At 45.0% G+C, this 27,421-nt stretch overlaps 1 protein-coding gene across 1 annotated transcript in view; it reads right to left on the bottom strand.

The window, feature by feature from the left end:
• Positions 1–4,388: 4,388 nt before the first annotated feature.
• RPH3A (rabphilin 3A) overlaps positions 4,389–27,421 on the bottom strand; it is a 407,102-nt gene continuing 384,069 nt past the window's right edge. Inside the window, exons 19-20 of the mRNA XM_063964354.1 lie at positions 9,624–9,720; positions 4,389–4,868 (exon numbers count right to left, since the gene is read on the bottom strand). Of these exons, the coding sequence (XP_063820424.1) occupies positions 4,738–4,868; positions 9,624–9,720 (228 nt within the window). The 3' untranslated portion in view covers positions 4,389–4,737. The remainder of the gene's footprint in view (positions 4,869–9,623; positions 9,721–27,421) is intronic.

The following is a 27,421-nucleotide window of genomic DNA, read 5'->3' on the forward strand; positions in this document are numbered from 1 at the left end:
CAACACTACAAAGATGACCAAACTGTACTTCTTTACAGATAGAGATTAGTATACTGATAAGTCTTGTCATACCTTTAGAAATTAATCAATAAAAATGGCTTCCTATGGAAAATGAATCACACTTTTTGCAGTTACTTAGATATAGTATATAAGCAGTTGAGCCATGCATAAATTGCTAATGCACTACCACGGAAGTTATACTGAGCATTGTGCTTCTATAACTATCTACCTATAAGCAGAGGGTTCCAGGCTTAGTAACAAAAGCAGATATTGAGCCGGAGTTTCAATAGAAAAATTCCAAGAAAATTCAAGGCCATGAAGTTTCCATGCTGAATTGAAAGTCAGGAGAGAGTATACCTAGATAATAGCTGTAGCACAGTTATAGCAGGGCGGAATATAAATAATACATATATAAAGTCTCACAACATTAATGCTGCAAATACTCCTTGGAGGAGCTAATCGACCATGAAGGTCCTAACGGTGTCTGCAAACATCATAAAGATGAGGGGTACTATCTAGTGAACCTGAAGTATCTTGGTGATGCACCTGGTATTTCAATGGTTTTCTGAAGACAAAAATACTTGTGTTAAATTAAAGAACTTCCATTTAGTGTCAGTCCAGTAACCTGCTGACAGACAGGACTGACTGACTTTCCCTCTTCAGAGAAATGTATTTCTGCGATCGAGACTAATGGAAGTAAAAGTTGGATCTTTCTGAGAATCTCAACCACTAGTATGAGGTTCTCCAGTTTTTCTTTACAAGATATCAGTATCTAGCAAGAGATGCAACACACTACAAGACACATTGGCAAAATGCATGGTTTAAATGACAGGCTATGTGAAATATATGATCACCAACAGCATCACAGCTTCATGTCACCTGTTTATAGTACACATAATAGACTATCAGAAGAGATCGTTATTGCCCTCTGTGTAGATTCTCATTATATATTCAGCATCCACAGGGAAATGCTGACACATATATTTCTGGCTATATTATCACTGTAGTATAAATGTACATATTATAGAAAACGCATCTCCATGTTTCAGTACAGTTTTAGCTTCCCTTATATCTAAAACACACTAGAACAGCACATTGTCATGACACAATTTGATGATAGGAGATACAGTACAAACAATATTTCAGATTATATTGTACTATTCATCATGTATATATTAAATATTTACTAGTCTGTACAGTTACAAAATATTTGTATCATATATTTGGATGTTTAGCAGTGTTTTCTTAGCTCCTCACTCCATGGTACAGTGTTAAAAATAGCTTGTTACATTTAATTTTTCTGATATTTAATTTGCCAAATAAAAGACTAAATTATAATACATTGATGATTCTGTTTGTTTCAGCTTAAACCTTCTGAAGAATACAAATAGGTTTATTTACTAAGGAACAGGAAAGAGAAAAACACAACATTATATGCTCCAACAAACCACTTGCCAATTCTATTCCCCAACAGTGCATTGTCAAAATTAACAATGTGCTTTGAGCTCCAAAGGTGCAAAATGAAATGTTCAGCAATCATCACGGTCTAACAGATATCCCATATGTCATATTACTGGGTGTGTTCCATTTCAGACATGTGTCTTCATGGATGCACTTGGTCAGTGCCATAACAGGGTAAGAGTGACCGTACTGCCCCCCCCCCCCCCCCCCCTAAACCTATGACATCACATGGAGGTGGGACTGCTGGCTCTGGGAAGTAGAACATTCCAAGCAGCTCCACATGCTGCAGGGTGAATGCCCGGAGCGTTGCAGTTCTGCAGTAGCACTACTGGCTGCAGATGCCATTCCAGGCACAACTCTGGGCAGTAGTGCTGGTGCCCTGAGGGTCCTGCACTCTGTGCATTGGTACTGCTCGCACACCCATAGTTACGTCCCTGCACTTGGTACGCCAAGTTTGAGCTACGTTTGATGTACCCAACTCAGTCCAGAAGTTACAGCATTCTTTGTCTCAAGTACAATTAATCCTATTTGACAGCATGGCCAATCTGCACAGCTCTTCGAACATTTCATAATGCTAATAGGGGGGCAGATGTATTAACCTGGAGAAGGCATAAGGAAGTGATAAACCAGTGATATGTGCAAAGTGATACATGCACCAGCCAATCAAATCCTAACTGTTAATTTACATATTGGAGCAGATTGGCTGCTGCCTTTATCACCTTGCACATATCACTGGTTTATCATTTCTTTATGCCTTCTCCAGGTTAATACATCTGCCCCAGGGTCTTTTGTATAACTTCCTTTTAGTTAATAGTGAATCTTTAGTTTATAGTAAATGTTATGTGCTAAAAAGTGTTAAAGTCAAGAGTTTGGGGCTTGTGAGCTGGAAAACCAAGCAGAAGCCTGAAGCCACAATATTGTGTTTTTGGTTGTTTCTTAAACTCATGGGCTGTGGTGGGCTGGGCCAGGTGGCAGGGCAGCATGTGCCAAACAGGTCGGACCCATGTGAAGTGCATTGGGTCGGCATCTAGCCAGCCATGCATTATTGGACGTGGCTGTAGCTGTGCTGACTGCTTGTGTGGCCATGTCATTTACTGAATTAGATTGAGAGCTGATTGACGACCAATGATAAACAAGGTGTAGTACAGCTGCAGTGCAAAGCACTGCTAATAAAAATGGTGCATCTGCAGATAGGGGTGGGGGACCCTGTGACCACTAGAGGGGACTCCGTGCTGGGTAAACCACAAACACTGACTCTGCATTAGATGCCAAGTCCATAGAAGCCACAGAGAACCAATGTACTGAGCAGTGAGGGGAGGTCTGTGCCAACTGCACAGCTTACCCTCCATGTTCCTCTTGCCCGCCTCCAGCCCAGAACCCACCAGCAGGTGACCACATCTGGATATGAAAGAGGATTCAGGCTGTGAGAATTTGCCTGGCTTTTTTCCAGCTATATAAACGCCATTCATACTACAGTATGTGCATGTGATACTGATTGAGAATACATATGATATACTTTTATATAGTGTGCTGTGCTCACTTTACTAGGTGTCTGCAGTACATAGCACTATGGAGATAGTTTTGCTATACATTAAAGGACTATGGGGGTGTTGATTACATTTTTTTGATATATATTTCTTACACTGCACATGTTGCAGGCTATTGCTGCAGCTATGCCCATCCTCACATGACAGGACCCGATTTCTCCATAGTGCCACTTTTTAAGAAGGAGCTGCTTGTCCATGGGCCAGTGCATTGTACTTGCTTCCCAGGGTAATATTTGTCGGCCAGCCCCAGCCCACAGGTATTTTCAATTGGTGGATACAAATTTATTAAAGCAGCATCTGTATGGGTGGAGCTCAAGAACAACTTGTAATCACTAAACTTCTACTTTTCTACTTTTGAATATAACTCTTGATCTCATCTGAAGTACTGAAAAAACTATCAATTTTTATATATGTCTCTCTCTCTATACACAAATATTTTCTTTATTGGACTTCTCCAAACTAACAAGGTAAACATTACATTTTGTAAACAATTTATAGGAGTACTGTAGCTATATAAAACTATTGTGTGTTCAGCTGATTCTGGTAAAATGTAAGGTAAACAAAGTTGAACATATTTTGGTTGTAGGACCAAAGATTGACCTTGCAGAATTAACAATGGGCTTGCTCAATGGGCTTGCCCAATATGTAACTTTGTTAAGTCACTGTCTCCTTCACTATATTTACGTATAGTAACGCTGTTATACTGTATAGTAAACACGTAAATAACAGGTTTATACTATACTTTACTATCAGTAAATGTACAGCTGTAACTATTTGGGTATCAATATTTTTTCTCTATATATAATGCAAAACTATCTGAACTGCAAGTTGTATCACATATATGCTTAAAGCAATAAATAATTTCTGTAGAAGAATTTCATTCTCGATTATTGATCCAGCATTTTTATTTATATAGTGCAATTAATGCAAGAGTCCTTTTTGTTGTAATTCTGCATATTACTAAATTACCAAATGTGCTTAGGGTATAGCAACAAGTTCTATCGTACAATTTGCTAACTGAAATGAATTCATACAGTGTGGAGTTCTATTATACTGTTGTTTTTTTGGAAAACTGGACTGCTGTGAAAGAATATGCTAGAAGTTAGAGTAAAATGGTACTTTTGTCCGTTTCTTATGTGCAACCATTTTGGTCAGTTGGCATATTACCCAACAGATTAACATAAAAGCTGTAGAACTTTCATCAGAATCAGTATTGCTGTTTTGTGCTCTGAAATACTGTATACACTCGGGAACTGCACAGGAAGTTGTAGGAGTTACAACCTGTACCTTTTAAATAAGCAATAACAATTTCTACCAACAATAAGACAAGTAGTACACATACAACGTATGAATCATTTACACAAAGACATTGTGACTTAGTAAAGGTTTCAAAGAAAATAAATACAATTTATAGGAGTCTTCATAGCGTAACAGCAGTGAAGATAACAATGTGTTTCATAAGCATTGGGCAAAAATAGGTAGAAAGTGGCAAAGGGAAGGCTAAATGACATACACGTGTATCATTAAAATACCATTTCTGTCAGCGTTTGTCTGGAGGACATACACAAATGCAGTTTTAGTTTATCTGATAAAGGATACAATAGCATCTATTTTTTTTCTTTTCTATCGCTAATAGCTAAAAGTGTGAATGCTTTGGAAGACAAGACATAAAAAGTTTACAGTGACTTGGTACGGAGCGTAAATGTTTGTAAAACACCGCAGCTGCCATTTAATCACTTGCTACGTGGTTTTCATTCTGTAGAACATGCCAGCGCTCAATCTTTTTGTCTTTGTTCTTCAGGCACTCATACCAGTGTTTCAAGCGCTCTCCTTTGGCAGTGATGCCCAGCTGACATCCACCTGTAAGGGAGGCATCCATGAATGATATAGGCAATCAGGTTATCCCGTGACATCTGTAAATGTGTATCTAGAGCACACACAAATGAGACAGGCCTTTTCTGACCTGCAGCAATACTTCTGAAAATGTAAGTTATCATTCACATGTGCCTAATATCTCAGCAATGGCACATGATCCTAGAGAATGCTAAATATTGTGCCAAATGGCAATATCCTCCCTGAAGAGACTATATAGATGTGTCCTCCTACATCTTTGCTTCATGTGCTACAAGTCGCGTTACAGAACGCATGAGTGCTGTATAACGCAGTAGTGCCAAGCTTCTTTTTTGCATTTTTTTCTGCAAAAATGTGTCTTAGACGCAAAGTAATAGGACGCAGAAGCAACTTCTGCTGATTAAAATGATATGCAGCATGCCTATATCCTGTATGTGACTGTGACTGTATTTGCATGCAAAATGCTCTGCTGCAGAGTTTTCCTGGAAAACACTGTAACGTGGCATTTCAAATGCAGATAGAGCCGCAATTACACACAAAATATAGGCATGCTGCATATCATTTTAAGAAGCAGAAGCTGCTTCTGTGTCCTGTTACATTACTTTGCATCTAAGACAGATTATCGTGGGGAAAAACGCAAAAAAAAAAATGCTCAGCGCTGCCGAGTCCCGCCACGGCATAATGTGACTTGAGGGCCGTTTAGTGTGACTGCAGCAAGGATGTAAGAGGACACATCTTTAGATATTCATCAGTTATTAACATGTATTTATTTTATATAGCACCTGCATATTCTGTTGCGATTTACAATTGTTAGGTAGGTATTGGCTAAATAGATCATAATGGTTTGTGACATCTAATTCTGAAGAAGCTAGCTCACAAAGGCAGACATGTCCTACAAGCATAATATTTTATAGGAGACCAGATGGATGACGTAAGGCTTCATCTTTCTCCTTAATCTCTGCAGCAATAATTTCCATGGTCTGTGGAAAGGATCGCGAGTTCATTTGACAATCTGCCCTCTAGTTTACCTTAAGAAAGGGAGATGTATCAAACCTTTTAAAGAGGGCAGGTGGAGAAGTTGTCCATATCAACCAATCATCTTTCAGTTAGTATTTATCAAGGGCATTCTATAACTGATAGAGGTTGGTTGATTCCTATTGACATCTATTCCAACTGTCTTATTGCAAATCATGATTAGAAAATGACAGCATTACATGCAAAAAAATGTTGCTAAAAAATGTACTAATAATACATATCAGTTGCTCTTTAGAGTGGTGACGAACATACTGTATGTTGGTATTTTGAGTGACACTTCTACATCTTCAGTGGTAATTAAGCTTTGATTAGATTTTATATAGCTGCATATCATCTGTACTGCAATCATGTTGTATTCATGCCTGGCCAAGCCAATACTTAACCTCTCTATATACTTAAGACACAAAGTAAAATGTAAGCCATATTTAGTTTTCATTTTATTTTTAGCAACCCAGGTTGTCTGAAAGGGAGTGGTGCCAGAGTCCACAGCACTCCTGTTAGGAAGGAAGGGGCCCACACGGGGCCTGAACACAGACCTCTCTTAAATCACCCCTGACTAGCACTCTACCTGTAATGATCAGCTGCTGAGTCAGGAACTAGCACTGTACCTGTAATGATCAGCTGCTGAGTCTGGAACTAGCCCTGCACCTGTAATGATCAGCTGCTGATCCAGGAACTAACACTGTACCTATAATCTTCAGCTTCTCAGAGCCTGGAACTAGCACTGTACCTGCAATCCTTAGCTACTCAGAGTCATGAACTAGCACTGTACAGTACCTGTTATCAGCTGCTCAGAGTCATGAACTAGCACTGTACAGTACCTGTTATCAGCTGCTCAGAGTCATGAACTAGCACTGTACAGTACCTGTTATCAGCTGATCAGAGTCATGAACTAGCACTGTACAGTACCTGTTATCAGCTGATCAGAGTCATGAACTAGCACTGTACAGTACCTGTTATCAGCTGATCAGAGTCATGAACTAGCACTGTACAGTACCTGTTATCAGCTGATCAGAGTCATGAACTAGAACTGTACAGTACCTGTTATCAGCTGATCAGAGTCATGAACTAGCACTGTACAGTACCTGTTATCAGCTGATCAGAGTCATGAACTAGCACTGTACAGTACCTGTTATCAGCTGATCAGAGTAATGAACTAGAACTGTACAGTACCTGTTATCAGCTGATCAGAGTAATGAACTAGAACTGTACAGTACCTGTTATCAGCTGATCAGAGTCATGAACTAGCACTGTACAGTACCTGTTATCAGCTGATCAGAGTCATGAACTAGAACTGTACAGTACCTGTTATCAGCTGATCAGAGTCATGAACTAGCACTGTACAGTACCTGTTATCAGCTGATCAGAGTCATGAACTAGCACTGTACAGTACCTGTTATCAGCTGATCAGAGTCATGAACTAGCACTGTACAGTACCTGTACTCATCAGATGCTCAGAGCCTGGACTAGCACTGCACCTGTAATTATCAGCTGCTGATTCAGGTACTAGCATACTTGCCTACCTGACCCTCTCCATGAGGGAGAAAATGCTCTGCTCCTAGACTTTCCTGGTAATGTATGATTGCCATCACCTGTGGTGAAACACCTTTCTTATCAATTAACTAGCTCACCACAGGTGATGGCAATCATACATTACCAGGAAAGTCCAGGAACAGAGCATTTTCTCCCTCATGGAGAGGGTCAGGTAGGCAAGTATGGGTACTAGCACTGTACCTGGTATCATCAGCTGCTCCAAGTCAGGAACTAGCACTGTAAAGTACCTGTTATCAGCTGCTCAGAGTTAAGAACTAGCACTGTACCTGTAATCATCAGCCACTCAGAGTCAGGAACTAGCACTGTACCTGTAATAATCAGCTGTCCATTGTCAGGAACTACCACTGTACCTGTAATCATCAGCTGCTCAGAGCCATAAAATAGCACTTTACCTCTAATCATTAGCTGTCCGGAGCCAGGTACTACCACTGTACCTGTAACCATCAGCTACCCAGACCCAAGAACTAGCATTGTAGCTTGTAATCAGCTGCCTGGAACTAGTAAATGACTTGTTCCAATATTTCAATATCAAGTGCTTCCCACACTTCCTTAGAATGTAAGAGACTGCACTGACTAAGTTGATCAATGATTTGTGTACTGCTAAATCTAAAGGCCATAACTCACATCTAATTCTCCTGGTGTCTCTCTGACCACTGTCTTACAAATGCTACAAATGCCAGGACACTATCCTGGCTCTCATCCTACTGTTTCACTGTTAGTTTCTCTGGATTTATGTATTATTTATTATTATTTATAAACAGTTTCTTATATAGAGCAGCATATTCTGTTGCGCTTTACAATTAGAACAACAGTTAGGCTGGGGCCACACATAGCGGTTAAGCGGGTCCCATTCAGCGGGACCCGCTTGGCCGCAAGGAGACTGCACATGGCTGCCTATGCAGGCGCCCACACATGTGTGGCATTCCCGCCGCCACCGGATCCAATTGCAGCATGCTGCGGTTGGGCCGGATGGCAGGCCGACGGGATTTCAGTGTGAACACCTACATTTCAATGAATGTGTTCACACAGTGCGGCTGCACCACACTGTGTTCTATGAAATCCCGCGTGTCACTGACCGGATCCTGTTCTGCGGCATCCCGCAGAACAGGATCCGTGTGCACACAGAGACCCCTTCCGGCAAAGTGTGTCCTGTTCAACAGGACCTGCTTGGCCGCTATGTGTGGCCCCAGCCTAATAGAACAAACTTGGCAAAAACAGACAGACATAGAGGTAGGAGGGCCTTGCTCGCAAGCTTACAATCTATGGATCCACCTCCTCTCCGCTTCCTTGTTAGCTGGACTGCCACAAGGCTCACTTGGTCCTCTGCTCTTCTTTTTCATACTCAACTCTTCTTGGAATATGTATAAGTTCATTCAGATTTCAGTATCATATCTATATGGATTATGTCCATATGTACCTATACTCTCCAGATCTCTCACCATCTGTGTTGGCCTGCATGACTGAATGTCTATCTACCATTTCATCCTGGATGTCATCTCACCACTTGTCAAACTCAATCTTCCAAGAACAGAGATAATAATGCTCCCACCTTCCAACAGTATCTACAGATTTGACATCTTTATTTCAGTTGACAATGACAATAACCCAAACCCTTCAAGCTGTTATCATATAAACTGGAAGCATGTGGGCAGGACCCCTTACCTCTCTGTCTATAAGTAACCAGTCTCATTGTATTACTGTGTTGCTCCCAATTGTAAAGCACAAAGTTATGTGCTGGTGCTTTAGAGATAAATGTTAATAATAATCATCATCATCATCATCATCATCATGTAAGCTTGTTTATGCAAATGTATGTGTGCCTTCTGTTTCATGTCATTAGGTGTCATTTGTTTGTATCACAATGCGTTCAGTGTATAGGGCTGAGTGATATGTTGGTGTCTTCTAAATAAAGGATAGGAATAAAAAATGATGATGGGGTAATATACTGATTGCACTCTATATAAACATGCAATATGGCAGCTGCTTACCTGAATAGACAGACACACACATGCAGATGACACGGAGATAGCTGCCAACCGGATTACATGTACTGTGTGTCAGAAACTGATTCTTGCATTCTGAATGTACTGGAGACCACAAATGTAGTGATATAGGGCCTGTGCAGTATTGGATTGTCTTTAATATACATATATGACATATATATCATGATCTTACCTATATAATCATTGGATTTGCCAATATCATAGTCCCACACCGATACATCTAATTGTTTCTTTGCCAAATCGCTGTGCTTTATATCAAAGAAAAATTCCTAGAAAAGAAAACAATACAAATACTATCAATCTGGAACACGCTAACAATTCAGCTGGTGCTTTACTGTAGTTGTTTATTTTGTTTAGACCCTCAATATTAGGGTAAGAATAATAGCAACAAACTGTAGATTTTCATTTAAAACTCAGTTCTCAAACACAAATCAAAGCTTCATCTTGTAGAAGCTGCATATTTGGGGTCATCCTTCCCAGAGCAGCAGGAAACATCATTTTATATTAAGCGGCTGATGTATCAGAAACATCATTTCTTAATGATGCACATTGAGATGTATGGGGGCAATGTGGCCAGATTTACATGCAGGAACATGGGCAATAATGATAGGAGCCTGTCCCTGCAAAGGTTAAAAATTAAAATTATCTCTTATGTATTGTAGTTGAATAAAAAGGTGTTTATAAAGAAAATTGTCCACTGGGGATGTGATATATTACTACATATTACATTACTAGGTTATCTATTACCATTTTCCCCAAAATACAACATTCTCTTATGGCTGTTTCACTAAGCACAGATTTCAATATTTGTATTACAGCAACAGACTATAATTACTACTGTAGGTCACTGCGTTGTGGGTGACCAAACTGTGGGTGACCAATGTCATCCATCCCATCACCCACATGTGAGAAGCCACCAGAGCAAAGCAGCAATGTTTTCTTCTTCCCACATTGACAACATGAACCGTTTAAAAACTACACTTGCTGGAGTCAGTCCTCCCAATTTATTGGCCGCATTTATCTTGCAACTCTCCTACCACACCATTTATCAAGAACTGCTTTTGCATTTCTATACAATATTAGCACCTAGAATAGCACTGCAGGATGTGAAACTTATTGCGGGATGTACTGTAACAGTCTACATCAGCAAGACAGCATAGTTGCGGGGCTCCTGCGCATGTGTGGACCCGCTGACCACATATTCGTGGCAGCCATTGCCGGGGATTGTTCCGGGGGTACCCTCTGCTGGCTAATTATATGAAGTATAGCCCATAGGCCACAACATGCTAACACCATCTCCAGATGGCTTTAGCTGTAGGGGCCAAGCTCAAAAATGCTTTGCATTCTGGAGTTTGGGAAATATGGCTGCATTGTGTCACAATCCTGACTGTAGGTTTATATTTGGTGACTTACCCCTGCCATCTGTCCTGGATCCTGTGTCTTTTCACTCACGGAGTTAAACAGCTTGTCAGCACTATGAGTTTTCCTGCGTTCTCTGCCTGAGAGGTAATCAGCTCCACCTGTGGTGATCTCCTGTGTGAGGCTGAATTCAGTAATCTAAAAGCAAGCATCCTGTGTTTTGCAGAAGTCCAGGCTTCAGTGTTCTCTTGGCCTGCTAGGCCTCATTCTACATCACAGCCTTGGCTAGAGTAGTCACATGACAGTGACATCACCTAATCCTGCCCACCAATCATCAAGGACCAGGAAGTATAAATCAGGAGGCTGAGTTGGAATCTGGGCCAGTTCCTTGTGTCACATACAGCCTTGTGTGGGTCTTAAGCTGAGCTCCCTAAAGGTAACCTTTGTACCTAAGTTCCTGTGGAAACTCTGTTCCCTTGTTACCGTTTGGTTTATTTGTGTGTTGCCATTTGATTTCACCATTTCCCTGAGTCTCAATGTAAAGGTACAGCTGCAATGTTTCGTCTTAAAGGCACAGTACTGAATTCCGTGTTCTCCACTGAAAACCACAGCTGTCGTGTTTCAGTTTTACTACTGTTGTAGTTGGGATCTCCAGGGCTCAGTACCTCGTGCCTCAGCATCTCCGTGCTTCCAGCATCTCCGTGCCTCAGCATCTCCGTGCCTCAGCACATCCGTGCTTCCAGCACCTCAGTATCTCCGTGACTCAGCATCTCCGTGCCTCAGCACCTCAGTGCCTCAGCATCTCCGTGCCTCAGTACCTCCGTGCTTCCAGCACCTCAGTATCTCCGTGACTCAGCATCTCCGTGCCTCAGCACCTCAGCATCTCCGTGCCTCAGTGCCTCAGTACCTCCGTGCTTCCAGCACCTCCGTGCCACAGCACCTCCGTGCCACAGCACCTCCGTGCCTCAGCACCTCCGTGCCTCAGTACCTCCGTGCTTCCAGCACCTCAGTATCTCCGTGACTCAGCATCTCCGTGCCTCAGCACCTCAGTGCCTCAGCATCTCCGTGCCTCAGTACCTCCGTGCTTCCAGCACCTCCGTGCCACAGCACCTCCGTGCCTCAGTACCTCCGTGCCACAGCACCTCCGTGCCTCAGTACCTCCGTGCCACAGCATCTCCGTGCTTCCAGCACCTCCGTGCCTCAGCACCCCTACGCACCCCAGTGCCTCCACGCACCTCAGTGCCTCCACGCACCTCAGTGCCTCCACGCACCTCAGTGCCTCCACGCACCTCAGTGCCTCCAAGCACCTCAGTGTCTCCAAGCACCTCAGTGTCTCCAAGCACCTCAGTGTCTCCAAGCACCTCAGTGTCCGCAAGCACCTCAGTGTCCGCAAGCACCCCGTGCCCTTTAGCACAATTATACCTGGTATTCTTCACTGATTCATCAGTGCCTTTCCAGTTCTGTCTTTCAGGAGACCCTCAGCATGCCTCCTGTCTGCCGACCTAATCCTGCATGAGGAGAACCTAGATTCGGCCATCTCTGCTGCGGTTCCTCTTCCCAGTCACCGGAGGAAACCCAGAGTCCACAGCATTTCCAAACCAGGTCAGTGGTAGTATTCACATAATCCTCCAGTCGCCCGCACAGACTTCACTACACCGGGTTCACAAAAACCTCAGTCATGACAGTAGGAACTGGCCACATGGACCCGGCCGAAAGTGTTAGTCTGACGCATGACCTCCTAAGCAATATTGCAGGACGCTTGGAAGGTCTGGAGTCGACTCAGCATCGATTGGCACAGTGTCTGCAGCGGAATTCGTCCTCCAGAGATTCTATGACCTTCTGCTCTAAGACTCCTGACCAACTGCAGATTTTCTACCAGATGTTACTAGTTACAAGAACTTTTGCCTAGTATTCTCTCTGTGATGCCTGATCTCCTCAGGAATACTACCAACGTTGTTGATCCTGTTTTGTCCCATCCAGTTAATAGAGTCTCTTCCTCTGCGCAAGGGAAAGTTTTTCATCAGAGCTATCCACGGCCCAAGCTCTCTGAAGCTGAACGTCAGCGGCGTAAGGAGCTACATCTCTGTCTTTACTGTGGAAATTCTGGTCATTTTGTTAAAGACTGCATTCTTCGCAAGCCAGGTAATAGTGACAAATCTCAGTATCATAGTGCTCATGTTTACAAGTCATCCACAGTATCCGATCCTTCTGCTGCTGACAGGGGTATCAAGAAGGCTACTCTTCTGAGAGAGACTCAAATTTATGACTGGGGTCCGGTGGTTAAAAGACCTTATCCCAAGTTGGGTGTCCAGAGAAGAATGTTCAAGCCATTTACAGTCACAGAGGAGTCCGTGTCCACAGACCCAGGAGGGGCGTCTTCAGAGCGTCCAGCCCCAGGAGGGGCATCTTCAGAGCGTCCAGCCCCAGGAGGGGCGTCTTCAGAGCGTCCAGCCCCAGGAGGGGCGTCTTCAGAGCGTCCAGCCCCAGGAGGGGCGTCTTCAGAGCGTCCAGCCCCAGAGAGTCTTCAGAGTGCTGCCCAGCCAGTGAGTTTACAGAGTGCTGCCCAGCCAGTGAGTCTACAGAGTGCTGCCCAGCCAGTGAGTCTACAGAGTGCTGCCCAGCCAGTGAGTCTACAGAGTGCTGCCCAGCCAGAGAGTCTACAGAGTGCTGCCCAGCCCGAGAGTTTACAGAGTGCTGCCCAGCCCGAGATTCTACAGAGTGCTGCCCAGCCCGAGATTCTACAGAGTGCTGCCCAGCCCGAGATTCTACAGAGTGCTGCCCAGCCCGAGATTCTACAGAGTGCTGCCCAGCCCGAGATTCTACAGAGTGCTGCCCAGCCCGAGATTCTACAGAGTGCTGCCCAGCCCGAGATTCTACAGAGTGCTGCCCAGCCCGAGATTCTACAGAGTGCTGCCCAGCCCGAGATTCTACAGAGTGCTGCCCAGCCCGAGATTCTACAGAGTGCTGCCCAGCCCGAGATTCTACAGAGTGCTGCCCAGCCCGAGATTCTACAGAGTGCTGCCCAGCCCGAGATTCTACAGAGTGCTGCCCAGCCCGAGATTCTACAGAGTGCTGCCCAGCCCGAGATTCTACAGAGTGCTGCCCAGCCCGAGATTCTACAGAGTGCTGCCCAGCCCGAGATTCTACAGAGTGCTGCCCAGCCCGAGATTCTACAGAGTGCTGCCCAGCCCGAGATTCTACAGAGTGCTGCCCAGCCCCGTGAAGAGGGGGCTCTTGCCTCAGCCCAGCCCCGTGAAGAGGGGGCTCTTGCCTCAGCCCAGCCCCGTGAAGAGGGGGCTCTTGCCTCAGCCCAGCCCCGTGAAGAGGGGGCTCTTGCCTCAGCCCAGCCCCGTGAAGAGGGGGCTCTTGCCTCAGCCCAGCCCTGTGAAGAAAGGGCTCAGCCTGTCCCGGTTCCAGCCGGTCCAGCAATACTCCAGGCCCTGCCTGGTCAGTCCGTCCCGGTTCCAGACGGTCCAGCAATATTCCAGGCCCTGCCTGGTCAGTCCGTCCCGGTTCCAGCCGGTCCAGCAATACTCCAGGCCCAGCCTGGTCAGTCCGTCCCGGTTCCAGCCGGTCCAGCAATACTCCAGGCTCCGCCTGGTCAGTCCGTCCCGGTTCCAGCCGGTCCAGCAATACTCCAGGTTCCGCCTGGTCAGTCCGTCCCGGTTACAGCCGGTCCAGCAATACTCCAGGACCAGCCTGGTCCGTCTCCTTTGGCTCCAGCCAATTCAAGTATCCTCGGATCCAATCCAGTCCTACTCGTCCAGCCAAAGCTTTCTTCAGTTTCATCCTCTAAGCCTGCCAAAGATAGTCCAAGTATCTCCTTCCGTAGGAATCCGACCATTCAGGTTGGTCATGTAGGAGTCTCTCCTAGCTCAATACTAAGTTCTCCGCCAAAGAATTTAAAGTTACAGTGCACTTCTAGGTCATTTTTCAAACTGTGTATCTAAAGGAGATTTGTATTTTCCGTTAGACTTGGACTCAGACTCTGAATTTGATCCAGTTTATGATGCTACTCCTTTCCTGGGAGGTGCTGTTCCTTCCTGTTATGCTTCCATGCATGAAGAGGTTCCAGAATCACCAAAAAGCTCTACAGGTCTCTGTATGAAAAGTCCTCGTTATAGAACAAGATTTAATTTAAGCCTCAGTGGAGTGCTAGCTTCGAAAGCACAATCTTCTCGCACTACAAAACGAGGAGAGGAACCTTCTACAGTTTATTCCTCAGTCCTTTCGGATGAAGGAAATTCCAGTCTTGTCTATGATGGATGGTCTACCTGTTCTGAAGATGAAGATCAGGAAGACTTCTAAAGAATCCAGCTTAAGTTTTGTTCTGGACCCTCTGGTTTCCACTTTTTAGAAGCTTTGTGTACAAGTTATTCATCAAGTTCCTCTAAGATTCAAGATGGGTGTCCGGAGTCCACCCTTGAAGAGGGGGATACTGTCACAATCCTGACTGTAGGTTTATATTTGGTGACTTACCCCTGCCATCTGTCCTGGATCCTGTGTCTTTTCACTCACGGAGTTAAACAGCTTGTCAGCACTATGAGTTTTCCTGAGTTCGCTGCCTGAGAGGTAATCAGCTCCACCTGTGGTGATCTCCTGTGTGAGGCTGAATTCAGTAATCTAAAAGCAAGCATCCTGTGTTTTGCAGAAGTCCAGGCTTCAGTGTTCTCTTGGCCTGCTAGGCCTCATTCTACATCACAGCCTTGGCTAGAGTAGTCACATGACAGTGACATCACCTAATCCTGCCCACCAATCATCAAGGACCAGGAAGTATAAATCAGGAGGCTGAGTTGGAATCTGGGCCAGTTCCTTGTGTCACATACAGCCTTGTGTGGGTCTTAAGCTGAGCTCCCTAAAGGTAACCTTTGTACCTAAGTTCCTGTGGAAACTCTGTTCCCTTGTTACCGTTTGGTTTATTTGTGTGTTGCCATTTGATTTCACCATTTCCCTGAGTCTCAATGTAAAGGTACAGCTGCAATGTTTCGTCTTAAAGGCACAGTACTGAATTCCGTGTTCTCCACTGAAAACCACAGCTGTCGTGTTTCAGTTTTACTACTGTTGTAGTTGGGATCTCCAGGGCTCAGTACCTCGTGCCTCAGCATCTCCGTGCTTCCAGCATCTCCGTGCCTCAGCATCTCCGTGCCTCAGCACCTCAGTATCTCCGTGACTCAGCATCTCCGTGCCTCAGCATCTCCGTGCCTCAGTACCTCCGTGCTTCCAGCACCTCAGTATCTCCGTGACTCAGCATCTCCGTGCCTCAGCACCTCAGCATCTCCGTGCCTCAGTGCCTCAGTACCTCCGTGCTTCCAGCACCTCCGTGCCACAGCACCTCCGTGCCACAGCACCTCCGTGCCACAGCACCTCCGTGCCTCAGTACCTCCGTGCCTCAGTACCTCCGTGCTTCCAGCACCTCAGTATCTCCGTGACTCAGCACCTCAGCATCTCCGTGCCTCAGTGCCTCAGTACCTCCGTGCTTCCAGCACCTCCGTGCCTCAGTACCTCCGTGCCACAGCACCTCCGTGCCTCAGTACCTCCGTGCCACAGCATCTCCGTGCTTCCAGCACCTCCGTGCCTCAGCACCCCTACGCACCCCAGTGTCTCTACGCACCCCAGTGCCTCCACGCACCTCAGTGCCTCCACGCACCTCAGTGCCTCCAAGCACCTCAGTGTCTCCAAGCACCTCAGTGTCTCCAAGCACCTCAGTGTCCGCAAGCACCTCAGTGTCCGCAAGCACCTCAGTGTCCGCAAGCACCTCAGTGTCCGCAAGCACCTCAGTGTCTCCAAGCACCCCGTGCCCTTTAGCACAATTATACCTGGTATTCTTCACTGATTCATCAGTGCCTTTCCAGTTCTGTCTTTCAGGAGACCCTCAGCATGCCTCCTGTCTGCCGACCTAATCCTGCATGAGGAGAACCTAGATTCGGCCATCTCTGCTGCGGTTCCTCTTCCCAGTCACCGGAGGAAACCCAGAGTCCACAGCATTTCCAAACCAGGTCAGTGGTAGTATTCACATAATCCTCCAGTCGCCCGCACAGACTTCACTACACCGGGTTCACAAAAACCTCAGTCATGACACATTGCATATGCATCCCCCATAAATATCTATGGGGATTGCGGTTGATGTCAGTAATGGAGAGTATTCTGCTGTGGTCCCTCTGTGACATTTGTGTGATACTAAATATTTGCGGTTACCCCCGAATACAGGTATTTGGGGGGCAATAAGCTGCAAATATTCACTAACAAATGGGCCCCTCAATCCTCTAAAGGTTATTTATGAACCACAAGAACTACAGACTTGTACTTCTTTGTATGAACAAGTAACTTACCCAGAGCATTCCTAAGTGTATGCCCACTTCCCAATCCAAGGAATGACATTGCACCCTGGCTACTTGCACCTACCTAGCGAAATACTTCACTTCAGGAGAACAGTGAAGTCCTTATACACCGCCATCAGTTTCATCATCGAAAATTGCACCTGCCCTACAGCAGGTGCAGTGTCTCCGACTCCGTCTGACCATGACCACCTATATTTGTGGCTGTGCGTCTGTGAATGCAGCCACTTGCATTGGCATGTCTGTGACACACCCGTCACAAGAAGGGACGTGCGGTGAGATAAATGGCTCAGGAGGCACTGGCTAGTACCAGAGCCAGATTTACACACAATATAGGAGTCAAAGGGTTAACGTGGACATTATACACAGGTGCAGAAGTATATACTGCTGGAAATTTGGTGAGTTTTGATTAGAGATGTGCGGAAATGATAGGCAGGGGAGGCAGTGCCTCACCTGTCATTGGGCCTAATTCAGACTTGATCGCTATTGTGCGAAATTGCACAGCAGCCAATTATTGTATGATTGTGCATGAGTATGGATTGTAATGGGCAGAAACGCCAAATTGCAAAAAAATCCCGCATCTTTTTTGATCGCTAGGCGAATGCAGGCTGATTGACAGGAAGCGGCCGTTTAGGGGTGGTAACGGGACATTTTCTGGGAGTGTCAGGAAAAACGCAGGCGTGTGTGACGTCAACTCCGGCCCCGATCAGCCTCGTTGTATCGAACTGTAGGAGTAGGTTACACACAGACTGGAAACATCATTTAGATGGTGAGTGAGTTACGAACGGATTTGCAGCTGAACGCCGTTCGCAAAGCTTTTCACATGGAGTACGCATACTTTCACTCTGGGTGGCAACTATCCAATTGCAAACCTCTGCAAATTCGCAGAGGTGCGATCAGGTCCAAATTAGGCCCATAGACATTTCACTCCAGAGTTTTGACTACAAAAATGAGTAGAATAATAATAGTGTGTGTGCACTACTAACTATCTCCCAGTCACCAACAGGAATGCCCATTTTTCCACCATGCTTGTGATACCGTCTATCCCGTAAACAACAGCACCTTTGAGCGTACACTCAGGGTAACGCATGCATCGTAGAAGATTTATTCATTTTTCACCCATCTTTTAAAACATTTTGAGTGTCTGTTCTGAGAATGCATATTCTGCATAGTGAATGTCCTGTCCTCATAGAGCCTATGCAGCAGCATAAATCCATTGCAAGTACAATGTGATAGAGTATTATATATAAATTATTCTATTACTTCCAAATTTTGTCACCAAGTTTTTGACATCAAACTTTGATACAACATCATGTATGAATAGAATATCCTGGAGGCAACAATGTTGTTGCAGATCTAGTATTGCAAAATTTGCAAAATACCATATTACCATTGTTCACTGATAATTATTATTATTATTATTATTATTATTATTATTATTACATTTTATTTATAGGGCGCCATAAGTGTTTTGCAGCGCCGTACAAAGGACAGTACAGGGAGACAAAACTTAGCATTACAGTAAATAAATAACAAAATAGAGTACAGGTAACAAAGAGCACCACAATTCTCAAAACATAATACAGCTTAGAAGTAAGTAGCGAGGGAGTAACCATCGTACTACTTGGGGCTGGCGGCCATAGATAGAGATGAGCCTTTACCAGCAGGAGAAAAAGCAGGTAAAGATGGTCACTGAGTAGGAGAGAGCTGTGAGTGAAATGTGTCGAGAAGAGGGCTTTGACAACAAGAGGAAAGAGGGCCCTGCTCTGAAGAGCTAACAATCTAGTGGGGAGGGGCGACAGACAGATGACATGAGGTGCGAGCAAGCGGGAGCAAGCCTGATGGCAGTATGTAAGCAAAGCAGAGATGTTCAAGACATGGGGCAGGGGAATGAAAGAGCAGCCTAAGGACTAGGTTATGCATCGGAGGGGTACGCTTTGATGAATAGGTGGGTTATGGGCTGACCATAGTGGCGGGAGGGAGTATGAAGGGAGAGGAGGTTGGAGATGTAGGGAGCAGGGGAATTAGAGATGGCCTTGTATGTGAGGGTGAGGAGTTTGAAGAGGATTCTGTAGGGGAAAGGGAGCCAGTGTAGATTTTGTCGAAGGGGAGTGGCAGATGTGGAGCGGCGGGGGAGGAAGATGAGTCTAGCTGCGGAGATAAGGACAGATTGGGGGAGAGCAAGATGGGAGCAAGTGAGGCCAGTGAGGAGAATATTGCAGTAGTTGAGTCGTGAGATGACCAGTGAGTGGATGATAAGTTTAGTTGCACTCTGGGAGAGAAATGGCCTGATGCGAGCAATGTTGCGTAGCTGGAACCGACAGGATTGTGCCAGAGCTTGGATGTGGGGTGCAAAGGAGAGGAAGGAGTCAAGAGTGACGCCCAGGCAGCAGAGTTGGGGAACACTGTTGTCAACAGTGATAGAGATATTTGAGGGGGTGTTGCTGTGGCTTGGGGAAAGATAATGAGTTTTGTCCATGTTGAGCTTCAGAGAGCGCTCAGACATCCAGGAGGAGATTCTGGATTCTGATTAAACAGATGCGGGTCCAGTCTGAGCCATTATATAATTTTTTTTCTTTAATAAATGGCTATGGTCCTTATTCAGCTTCAGGTACAGTTTTGCTAATTTAGTGTCAAAGTCAGAAAAATATCTCTATACACACTGCCATATTTGCACCTCATTCTGGTCCGCGCTGCGCATGCGTGCGCTCTCCCGTGCGTGCGCATACTCACAGTCGCGGGCACCCGCAGGCGCACGGTATGCGTATTTACGGTAGAGTTTATGTGATCGTAGCGTGCGACTCAATCGTTACATATTTTCAGTAATAATGTATTTTGTAGATCATGGTCCCTTTGATAGATTCTGAAAGTTTAGTTAATATAGCATGTTCCTGAACAGAGAGATCCCTCTTTGTATTGTACGAAGGGTCTAACAGGGGTCATACAGTGGTGTTTGGTACCCATCGGAAGAGTATTTAAATAGCAATATTCCGGTGTTGGTTTGGAGCGGATTAATCGCTCATGCGAATAGTTATGGACATAAGAAGTTTATGTCCATTTACTATTATTTGTTCTTATTTAGTCATGCGGCGGGAAACTCAGTATCCCACCCACCTGAACAGTTGGAAGCAGTCACAGCCCACCTGTATGAATCAACCTATGACCTTTTGTTATAATGCGAAGCCGAATTCCTGTGTCCAATGAACAATGAGATTGTAGGGACCATTGAATTGTATTGTGTGTGGGGCATAAATAGGCAGGCCGACCATATCCAGGTCACTCTCTTCAACGGTTCTCATTGCTGATAATCGGGAGCTGGATATCGAGGCGCATGCGATCGTTTCCCCTTGTGCGTAAGTGTTTCTCCGCAATCATATTGATCTTCTTGTTATTCCGAGCCAATCTCTCTCAATTTCTCTCTCTCTCTCTCTCTCTCCTTCTCTTTCTCTCTCATTTTCCCTTAAATTGTATTGTATTGTATTTCCTGTGTAGTTATCTGGTTAGGTAGTCTATGTTATATTGTAGTGTATGACTTGTATTGTGTTTAACTCTTTTGCAAGTATAGCATTCATAATATATATTTTAGGCGTTGGACCCTGAGCACGGTATCTGTGTGTTTCTTATAGTATTAAGTATTCTCAGAGCGTCGGTGACGCTCGAACAGCTTTAAAGGTAATAAGGTTATACTGTGTTGCATTTACACTCTAACATTACACTAAGGTTTTACTGCACAATACACTGTTTATGGTTTAGATACAAAGGTTTAATATAGTGAGCGTCAGCGCCGCTGGTGATCTCCTCGTGGTCCCGAGCGTCCGCTACGCTATAGCGAATCATTACGTTAGTTAACAGCCAATAACGTGCCTGCCTGTGATCTCTTGGCCGTGAGTGAACGTGACGCTTGAGCGTCTCGATCACGGCAAAGCGATTGTTACGCAACTAGCGTACCCTTACGGTACTTCATACGTAGATAGCGTACAGTGTTCTTAGACCTCATAAAGGGTATTATATACGATAAATATTTAGCTTTATCAATTGCGGGCTCGTCCTGTCCTTCACATATCTACACTAGGTAATTTCAGCAGACATTATCCAGCAGCAAAGGGCGGGAGATCATATTCCTCGTAGTGCTGTTTGGATAAGCGTCTGCTTCTCTTAGTAAAGGGTGCTGAAGGAATCCGGGAACCGGAGGTAAGAACAAAACAATAGTGTCTTTTTAAAACTGTTTATTTTTCTGTCTTGCGTACACACGCACGCACACATATATATCTGCATTTCCTTTTCATTTGTGTATTTTCGTATATCACTCTTCTGTTTGCCAGTTTTATAGTTGATAAACGTGCTTAGAGAGAGTTGTCACTATTTCATAGTTTAAGAGTAAAGATAATATAGTTAAAGTATAGACAAACACACAGCTGTGCCTGAGAGACAAGGCGAAGTCAGTGTGGTGCGTGGTAGATGATAAAGGATCATCTACATTGATAAACGTATAAATTGTGTTACGGTGGATCTTTGCTTTGCGTACACGTGTCTCTAACAAAAGACTGAGACTTGCGTACGCAATCCAAGGGCCGACGCACGAAGCGTATATTACGCAACGGAGCGTACGGGTACGCCCACGTAACTCAAATCACAAGTTTTTTTCTCTCCTCTCAACGCGATAAGTAGCGCCACGCGGTAAATAACGCCAGGCGATAAATCGCGCAAATTTTTTTTAATTCCAAATTTAAATTAATAGATCCTTCTCCTAATTTGTAACACATCTGGTCTAAAGAGAAATTTCTGCGCAGAAATAGAAATAGAAACAAAAGTGTACAGGTGGTGAGTGAGTGTGTTGTATACAATTTTACAGGTTGAACCACAAGAAAAGTCGAGTTCTCGTGAGGTACATGCGTGTAAGTGACGTACATGGTGGCTAGGGAGGCATCCCTGGTTAAAACATACAATTTGAGCATTAGAGTGTAGCAGACCAGGAGGTCATACTGTAACAGACCAGGAGGTCATAACAGACCAGCAGGTTCAGGTACAGCAGACAAGGAAGTCCGCTATACAGTCCACAGGCACAACACCAAGAAAGGGTTGGTGCAACACCCATATAGGCCATATAAGCTCTGGCTGAAGGAATTCGCAGCCGCAATTTTCGATTCCACTGGTCGCTCAGTACATAAGATTAGTTGCTTGTGTACTAAACGATTGTACCGCACGTAATTGTGTGCATTAGTAAACCTGACCGGTACTATTTGTGTACGAAGGTCATAAACGCTATTTGTACATTCTAACGTGATTTGTGTAATTTTTTTTATTTTAAGGGAAGTTCGCTGCTCACTCAGGAACTATCCAGCAACCAATAGTTACTGGAAAGAGTAAGTGTTCTTCGGAGCACCCTCACAGGTTCCAGTAAATAGAGGTTCAGGTCGCAGGGGCCCTAGGTCGAGTACGCCAGCACCATATCGGTGTGATCAGGTCGTATTGGTCGGCGTGGGCGAGTGAGTGGGGTACTCGGTAAACCGCCACCGTCAGCCTATTTTGGACATTTGGTTTGCGTAAGGGTTGGTTGAATAAAGCAACACCTTCGAACTATGGGGGCCACTTGTTCAGGTAGGGGGCGATCAACCTCGGTTCGGGTTGATTCAGTGAACCGACCAATTGGGTCGGCAAGGTATGTAATGTGTGAGAAATACGGAAGTCACACAGAAGCTTTATGTGATGAATGGGAGAGAATGACAGTACATGACGGGGAGAAATTCCCAAGAGTAGGTAGCTTCAGCACAGAAGTGTTAACGAATTTAAGGAGAAGGATATGTCTCATTAAATCAGCAAAGAGACGAATCAAGCATTATGATTATTTGCAGTTGTGGCAACAGGAGGGTGACATACAGAGAGGATTGGCTCAGGCGGCGGGATCTGGCTCAATCAGAAAACTGATAGCCACGGCCCCACCGCCACCATACATATCAGGAGAGAAATTGGTTGCGGAGAATGACGCACTAAGGTGTAACACACAAACACTTAGCAACTGTGTAAATGTTAAAGATAATGTTAACCAATTAACCAATACAAGTATTAACCCGTGCAAGTTGTACCCTGTTTTGAACTTTCCTCAGGAGTGTGATCAAGAAGACGAATCGGCAACAATTTCAGCGCTCTCTCTAGCAGCCACCATAGCAGAGACCACAGTAGGCACAGCTCCACCCACGAGATTAGTAACAAAGGCCCCTAGCGGAGGGATAGGTGAGGTCGTATCTACAGGTAAGTACGGCACCATACACTATGCTGAAGCCATTTCACCACAGGCTGTAGAACCCACACAGAGTGATGTTGTTAGAGTTACTCCTGTTAGGGTTATAGCTGTTCCAAATGGGAAAACTGACACATCAGGGGTCACCCCTGTGAGGAACATTGCCATGTATAGCCCATTTTCCAGAATGGAATTAAGGACCATAGTGTCTGAATTCCCTGACCCTAGAAAAGACTTAGTTGCCAGTCAAAAATACATCAGAGACTTAGGTAACACTGTAGAGCCCAACAATAAAGACTGGCAGATATTGCTGAGAGCATGTTTACCCTCCAATGTTGACGCAACTCAATTTTTAGCTGATTGCGGATTAGATCAGGATGTACCTCTTACAGATGTGTACAACAAAGATAATGTAAAAAGAATAAACTTACAGTTAAAAGAGTATTTCCCAGCGGTAGTCAGATGGAACAAGATATTCTCCATTAAACAGAAGGAGTCAGAGACAGCTGCAGAGTATTTTCACAGAGCATTATCAGAAATGGCAAAATACACAGGCATAGAGGACATTAAAACAAACATAAACCATCGAGAAGTAGCAGTATCGGTACTGATGGATGGTTTAAAAGAATCATTAAAGACTAGGGTACAGACCACACAACCATGTTGGCGAGGTCTGTCTGTGGCTACTTTGAGAGAGGCTGCTATTGATCACGATAGGAACATCACCAGACACAGGGAACAACAAAGTGATAAGTTAATGGCCGTAAGTATACAGGCCCTGACCACAAGGCAGCCTTTGTTTGTATCACCAAACCCTGTGGGTAAGTCAAGTGTGGTTACTTGTTATTCTTGTCATAAACAGGGACACATGGCACGAGATTGTAGAGTAAAGAATGTACGAAACTCATACCAACCCCCTAGACAACGACACGACACACGACATTGGGATCAGGGTCCGCAGAAACGGAGTTATGAGCCACATGCAGGGGAAACAAAAAGATACCCCCCGAACAGAGACTGGCAAGCCTCTGGTAGCTCCCAATTAACTCCATCACAAGTAGTTGCTGCCAGCGGGATTCAGGGAGGTCACCATACCCAATAGGGGTGTGGCCATACCTGTAATCTGCAGCCAGTAAAATTGATTGCAAGTCTTGAAAGTGAACCAGAAATTGCAATCAATGTAGCTGGTAAATCATTAAACTTTCTTGTAGACACAGGGGCGGCCAAATCAGTGATAAATTCGACAGTTGGCATGAGGACCACTGGTAGGACAATTCCAGCCGTGGGAGTAACAGGAGTAGTCCAGCATTACCCTGTTAGCAAACCAGCAGAGATTACAATAGGGCCTTTACATACCAAGCATTCCTTTTTGCTGGCTGCATCGGCACCGACCAATCTCCTGGGAAGAGACTTACTGTGTAAAATGGGGTGCGTCATTTATTGTACTCCTGAAGGTGTATTCTTGGACATACCTGAGAATCACGCTCAGGAAGTACGAGACATGTTAGACTCCCCGTCAAAATTAATGTCACATACCACTATGACAAATAGGACTCCCTCCCAAGTAGAAGAAATTACATCTCAGATACCAGAGTCACTTTGGACTAAAGATGGACAGGACACTGGATTAATGGCAAACGTAGCTCCGGTAGTTGTACAAGTAAAAGATGGTAGGATAGCTCCAAAAATCCCACAGTACCCTCTGAAGCCAGAGGTGGAGTTAGGAGTTTTCCCAGTAATAAAGCGCTTGCTACAACAGGGCATTCTGGTAAGAACGTCCAGCACTGCTAATAGTCCCATCTTCCCTGTGAAAAAGAGTGGGGGGAGGGGTTACCGGCTAGTGCAGGATCTAAGGGTGATTAACAAAATAGTTGAGTCAGTTCCCCGTAGTGCCAAATCCAGCTGTCATCCTAATGCAAATCCCTCCCACTGCGAAATTTTTCACTGTTATTGACCTCTGCTCCGCTTTCTTTTCGGTACCTCTGCACCCTGACAGTCAATATTTGTTTGCATTCACATACAGAGGAGTCCAATACACATGGACTCGATTACCACAAGGATTCATAGATAGCCCAAGTATATTTTCTCAGGCTTTGCATGATTGTTTACAGTCTTTCCAACCAGTGAGTGGATCAGTATTAATACAGTACGTGGATGATCTACTACTGTGTTCTGATTCATTGGAGGCATCCCTGAAGGATACGAAACAGCTCCTGTTTCATCTTTCAGACACAGGACACAAGGCTTCCAAAGACAAGTTGCAATTATGCCAAACTAAGGTAAAATATTTGGGACACTGTCTAACACAAGGACTGAGACACCTGACCGCTGATAGAATTCAAGCAATTAGAGACATGACTCTGCCACAAACCCAGCAACAGATCAGAACATTTTTAGGAATGTGTGGGTATTGCCGTAACTGGATCCCAGGGTTTTCCATCCTAGCGTTACCCTTGCAGGAAATGGTCTCCTCAAACAAACCTGATCGGATTTCGCATACAGACGAGTCTGAGGCAGCATTTGAGAGACTTAAACAGTGCCTAACGCAGGCACCAGCATTAGGTATGCCGGACTATGGGAAACCCTTTGAACTATACGGAACAGAAAGTGCTGGTTGCGCGGCAGGCGTACTAACCCAAAAGCACGGTGATGCCAGCAGGCCAGTAGCATATTACAGCGCTCAGCTAGACACGGTAGCGCGATCCCTCCCCACATGCTTGCGAAGCGTTGCTGCGATAGCATTGCTAGTAACGAAAAGCGAAGACGTCGTGCTAGGTCACAACCTCACAATTCATACACCACATGCAGTGTCAGCCTTGTTAAATTCTGCCCAAACCAGGCACGTCTCATCAGCGCGGTTTACAAGATGGGAATTGGCACTAATGGCCCCCGTAAACATCACCATAAGGAGATGCAGTGCATTAAATCCTGCAACATATCTCCCAAGTGTGTCTGGACAGACCCAAAGGGTGGAGGATGAGAGTACTGGGGAAAGAGGATTTAATACAAAGGAAGACACTCATGATTGTATGGAATATTTGACCCAAAATTTTACCGCAAGGCCTGACATCAGTGACAACCCACTGAAAGATGCAGAACTTACGTTCTACACGGACGGTAGTTGTCATAGACAGTCAGACTCGGGAGACTTGTGTACTGGATACGCAGTCGTAGATGACCAAGGCACCATAGAAGCGGAACCGCTAGGCCCACCTCACTCAGCCCAGGTTGCTGAACTGGTCGCCCTAACCAGAGCATGTGAATTGGCTAAGGGCAAATCAGCCAATATCTACACCGATTCTAGATACGCATTCAGGGTAGTCCATGATTTCGGAGCCCTATGGCGCCTCAGAAATTTCATGACGGCAGCTGGTACACCGGTAGCGCATGCAGCTCACATAAAAAGGCTTCTAACAGCGATACAGGAACCCGACAGAGTGGCTGTTATCAAATGTAAAGCACATACATATAGCCAAGACCCAGTATCGCTTGGTAACAGCCGAGCAGACGAAGCGGCTAAATTAGCAGCTGGTACCCCCAGACAGACAGACACCACACAATTGATGGTATTTAATACCATCAACACACAGAAGTTGTGTGAAATGCAAAATTTGTGTTCCACACAGGAAAAGGCAGTCTGGAAGGCAAAGGGATATGGCCAGGAGTCCTCAGGACTCTGGACGGATGGACAAGGTAAACCGGTGGCCCCCAGAGCATACCTTCCATGTTTAGCTGAGGCAGCTCACGGGCTGACTCATCTGGGCAGGGAAGGAATGTGCAAGTTGGTAAGAGCATATTGGTGTGCCCCAGGATTCTCATCTCATGCGAGTAAAAGGGCAATGTCATGCCTTACCTGTTTGAGAAAGAATATTGGAAAGGCAATACCTACAGAACCATCCCATATCCCACCTGCCGGCGGCCCTTTCCAGGTAATACAGATTGACTTCATTCAATTACCCCCTTGTCGAAATTTGAAATATGTACTTGTTTGTATAGATGTTTTTTCAAATTGGGTCGAAGCATTTCCGGCGGCCACAA

This window comes from Pseudophryne corroboree, chromosome 1 (assembly GCF_028390025.1).
Source record: "Pseudophryne corroboree isolate aPseCor3 chromosome 1, aPseCor3.hap2, whole genome shotgun sequence".
Lineage (NCBI taxonomy): Eukaryota > Metazoa > Chordata > Amphibia > Anura > Myobatrachidae > Pseudophryne > Pseudophryne corroboree.